General features: G+C 54.4%; 1 protein-coding gene across 1 annotated transcript; it reads left to right on the top strand.

Annotated features, from left to right (window-relative positions):
- The first annotated feature begins 1,937 nt into the window (after positions 1–1,937).
- LOC139793205 (transcription factor SOX-17-like) lies at positions 1,938–4,298 on the top strand. The gene is made up of 2 exons (XM_071737558.1): positions 1,938–2,316; positions 2,605–4,298. Exons 1-2 carry the CDS (start codon positions 2,016–2,018, stop codon positions 3,558–3,560), a joined length of 1,257 nt encoding a protein of 418 aa, XP_071593659.1. The 5' UTR covers positions 1,938–2,015; the 3' UTR covers positions 3,561–4,298.
- Positions 4,299–4,531: the final 233 nt, after the last annotated feature.

A 4,531-nucleotide genomic window follows, 5' to 3' on the forward strand; every position in this document is an offset into this window, starting at 1 on the left:
CAAGCTTTCCCAGGTAATGTCACCAGTTCTGTGATGGCCGTCAGCTTTGTATGCGGAGTGTGTCCCGATGAACTTCCTCCACAATCAAATTGAAATGCACTATACTTGTGCAGGAATGGTGTTACTATATACTACTATGAAATTAATTCATACGTACCCGTGTGTAGGGCTATTTTTACAGCATCTGATACAAGGAAGAAAAGCTTGAGTCTCTGCCTTTCTTTGTGGTGGACTAGCCCGAGTGTTTAAACGGGGAAACACCCCCTTTAAATAAATAAATAAATAAATAATCATCAAACAAAATTCCCCTCCCCCCCCCCCGAAAAAAAAAAAAAAAAAAACCAAAACCAACTAAAAAAAAAAAAACCTCAAAAAACCAAAACACCCGAAAACCATAACACCCAGAAAACCATCCCCCAAAAATCGAACAAAAACCACAAAACAGACACACACAAAAACAAGTTTAAAAAACCCAAAAAAACCCGACCAAACCCCCGAAACCTAAAACCTTATTTTTGCTTTTGTTTTTCAGCCCACACTAGTAGTTTGGCAATGGTTTTGGCTCCTCGCAACTCAGAATAATACACGATGCCATTATTCTGGAAATATATCGTTTGTTTGCAATCTCTAACAAAAAGGAGAAGAGCAGAAAGCAGGAATGCAGAAGAGCCTCGAGAATTATCGTCCCCGCTGTTAGTCCTTAGTCCCAGGACCAGGTACCGTTTGCCACAGCTTTATTCTTTTTAGAATATCTGCCTGTTATCAAGTGTAAAGGACTAAGTTTTAAAACGTTTCACGAGACAGGAAATTCAGTGATAGAATAAGTTAATGGAGTTACTGGCTTCATTAATTTAATTTCAGAGAGAATTCTTACGATATTGGTCTATTTGATCGAGGTGGCTGCCCAAACAAAAGTGTCCTTATCCAAATAAACCTCTTTGATCTTCAGTTTAAAGCTCAACGGTTTCTCAAATAAGCATTGATGCATTTAATAGCACCAAATAACAATACAAATATTAATCAGAGTGCCCGTGAAAACGCCGTATTTTACGTTAGTCTGTATGCCAAAGAACAACATACATGGTAGCGAGGTAGAATTTGTGTTTATTTAAAGAGAGGGACTCGACAGACCTATGTTTGTATTTACAGTTTATTCGGAGAAATCCTTAACAAGGTTATTCAGCAAGCAATAGATATTGCAAGGCTCAACTCAAATAAAGTCACCTTACGCTAAAAAAAATTTAATATCTTCCCTTTTCGCAGATATTGAATAACCTTATTGCAAAGTATGAAAATGTGGAATAAAATATATTTCATAGTTATTTAGTGTGTGCTACTGTCCCATGCAGTGTCCATCTTTCACGGGCTTATTAGGTAATAATATATGTCCAGGTAGCACGGGAAGGTGGTGTGAGACACAGGTGCTGACTTGGCTTATTCTTACAAAGTTACTTTCCAACTCTGCGGACAAAAGCAGCTCCTTGTGTCCCTCTGGTCTTACGGGATATTTAACAGCGGTTGGAAATAACCTGTTCCGTCCACCTCTTTTGTGTCTCCTTTGCTCTGGGCTCCCCGTTTTGGTCGGGCCGCCCATGGGAGGTTATTGGACTGATGACAGTCCAGCAGCTCATGGCCTCGGTGGGGCGGCTCTCTGATGGGATTGCGGAGATCAGAGCTGAAGGCCGCGGGACGGTGAACATTTCATTGTCGATTCCTCCGAAATAGGCCCTCCGGCAACACGGGGGCGGGAACAGTGCTGCCCGGGCCGTGTCGGTCGACATCATCAGGTGCCGGGCCGTTCCTCGCCGGGCCGTGCCGGGAGGAGCCCCGGGGACCGCCCCGCTCCACAGCGGGACCCACCGCCGCCGTCCCGCGACGCCCCCGCCCCCGCCGCCCCATTGGCCGCGCCGCAGCTCAAATAGGGCCGGGCGCCGGCAGCAGTGAGCGGGGTTTCAGCGCCGAGCCTGTCCCGCGGTCCCGGCGGAGCTCTGAGCCTTGGCGCGGCGCGTCCGGAGATGAGCAGCCCCGATGCGGGCTACGCCAGCAGCGACGACCAGGCGCAGGGGCGGTGCTCGCTGCCCATCATGATGCCAGCCATGGGCCCGTGCCCTTGGGCAGAGACGCTGAGCCCGTTGGGCGAGGCGAAAGCGAAGGGCGAGACGGCGCCGTCGGGGGCGAGCGGCGGCGGGCGGAGCAAGAGCGAGGCGCGGATCCGGCGGCCCATGAACGCCTTCATGGTGTGGGCGAAGGACGAGCGCAAGCGGCTGGCGCAGCAGAACCCGGACCTGCACAACGCCGAGCTCAGCAAGATGCTGGGTGAGCGCCGGGGACCCCTCTGGGCCGGGAGCGGCGGGGGTGCCGGGCGGGTTGCGAGCCCGCGGTGCCGCTGTGCCAGGGCTCCCGCGGAGCGAGGGTTCTGGGCGGGCAAGGGTTCTGAGCGGGTTAAGGTGCTCGGGCTGCGGGCGGGGAATACGGGCACCCGTGAGCCGGCGTGCCAGGGATGTCGGGGTCCGGAGTGCGGGCGGGGTCCGGAGTGCGGGCGGTCGCTGTCGGGGCCGGGCGTCGACGTGCGGCCGCTGGGTCTGACGGTGCCGGTGTTGGCAGGTAAATCGTGGAAGGCGCTGTCGCTGTCGGAGAAGCGTCCGTTCGTAGAGGAGGCGGAGCGGCTGCGGGTGCAGCACATGCAGGACCACCCCAACTACAAGTACCGGCCGCGGCGGCGGAAGCAGGTGAAGCGCCTGAAGCGGGTGGAGAGCGGCTTCCTGCAGCACGGCCTGGCGGAGGCGGCGGGGCCCGGGCTGGGCAGCGAGGCCGGCGGCGGCGGTGTCGGCGGCGTCGGCGGGAGCGTCGGCGGCAGGATGTGCGTGGAGGGCCTGGGCCTGCCCTACGGCGATCAGGGCTACGCGTCGGCGTCGGGCGCGGGCCACTACCGGGACTGTCCGCCGCTGGGCGCCGGCTTCGACGGCTACAGCCTGCCGACGCCGGACCCGTCTCCGCTGGACGCGGCGGAGGGCGAGGCGCCGTTCTTCGCGGCGGGGCTGCAGGAGGAGTGCGCGCTGGTGCCCTACGGCTACGCCGCGCACCCGGCGGCCGAGTTCGGGCACCCGGCGGCGGCGGCCGAGAGCCCGGCGGGGGCTGCGCTGCGCCGGCACCTGCCGCCCGGCGAGGCGCTGGGCCCGGGCGGGTCGCTGCAGGGGCTGCTGGGCTGCCCGGCACCGCTGCACGCCTACTACGGGCAGGCGTGCCAGCCGCCGGGCCCGGGCCGCGGCCCGCCGCTGCCGCCGGTACCGCCGGGGCCGGTGGGTCAGCCGTCGCCGCCGCCCGAGGCGGGCCCGTGCCGGGAGCAGCTGGAGCACTTGCCGCAGGAGGAGCTGCTGGGCGAGGTGGACCGCACCGAGTTCGAGCAGTACCTGCGCTTCGCCTGCAAGCCCGAGCTGGGGCTGCCCTTCTCGGGCCACGACGGCGCCGGGCTGCCGGCTCCCGAGGGAGCGGGGCCCATCTCCTCGGCCGTGTCGGACGCCAGCACCGCCGTCTACTACTGCGGCTACCCCGATGTGTGAAGGACTCGCTCGGGGCACGCTACGGACCGACAAGGAGGCGCACGGGCGCTCTTTATATTTATGTAATTTATTTGAATCTTGAGAACTGACAGGGTATTCGTGTCCTGCTCGAGGTTTAAAAGGCGACACTGTCTAGAAGAACTCACTGTCTAGGTGGTGCAGGTTTTGCCATCGCTGTCCGACAGTGACATGTAAAAATATTCCTGCTGTGGAATCGTGATTTTAGTTATACACATGGAATACAATTTCTGAGATCTTATTAGAGATCCGTATGCTTTTGTATTGATGTACAGAATGTTCGTTTTATATGTTGGATTTGTACAGAGTAATTTTGCACTTTTACAAATAAATGGGAAATAATAAAAAATGGTCGCTGATATCTTCTCAAGGAGGTGTTATCATCCCTTGTGATTTAATTACTGCTTTTAAACCACTTTTACTGATATCCCTCGCACTAAGCATTTTTTCCTGTCACTGTTTCTGACTTTCTAGTCTTCTCTTTTGCTTGAATTATGATCAAAATTCCAGGCGTTCAGAAACTGTTGACTCTGCTGTTAATTAATTTAATTTTTTTTTAGCCTTTTTCGGAGGTTTCATATACGGCCGATTTAAGTTTGACTGAATAAAAAAAAAATCAACCGACTATTTTATGTTTGAAATACGCTACAAGAAAGCTCTCATCGAAGTATGTCAGGAAAACGAGAACAGTAAATCAGGGTTCAAAATAAATGAAATATTCCTCCACGAGCCTCTAAAAGGGGAGGCTGGCCAGGAGCAGCCCGCTGAGGCACCCAACCGCGGCTATACCTTCAACCTTACGTCAAAGAATCTTAAACTTTCCTATCCTAAAAAGATTCCTTCTACTATGCAATCGCGACTAGATAGAAATACCTTTTTCATTCACAAATGTATGCTCCGCAGTTCAGTTTCCGTGGGGGGAAAAAAAAATAAAAAGTTTTTATTTTGGTGGT

The sequence above is a fragment of the Heliangelus exortis genome, chromosome 2 (assembly GCF_036169615.1).
Source record: "Heliangelus exortis chromosome 2, bHelExo1.hap1, whole genome shotgun sequence".
NCBI lineage: Eukaryota > Metazoa > Chordata > Aves > Apodiformes > Trochilidae > Heliangelus > Heliangelus exortis.

Bases quoted from the DNA above. Each gene is read 5' to 3' on its own strand.
- LOC139793205 (XM_071737558.1), top strand. From the start codon at position 2,016: ATGAGCAGCCCCGATGCGGGCTACGCCAGCAGCGACGACCAGGCGCAG. The intron at 2,317-2,604 runs GTGAGCGCCGGG...CGGTGTTGGCAG, and splicing joins CGAGCTCAGCAAGATGCTGG to GTAAATCGTGGAAGGCGCTG.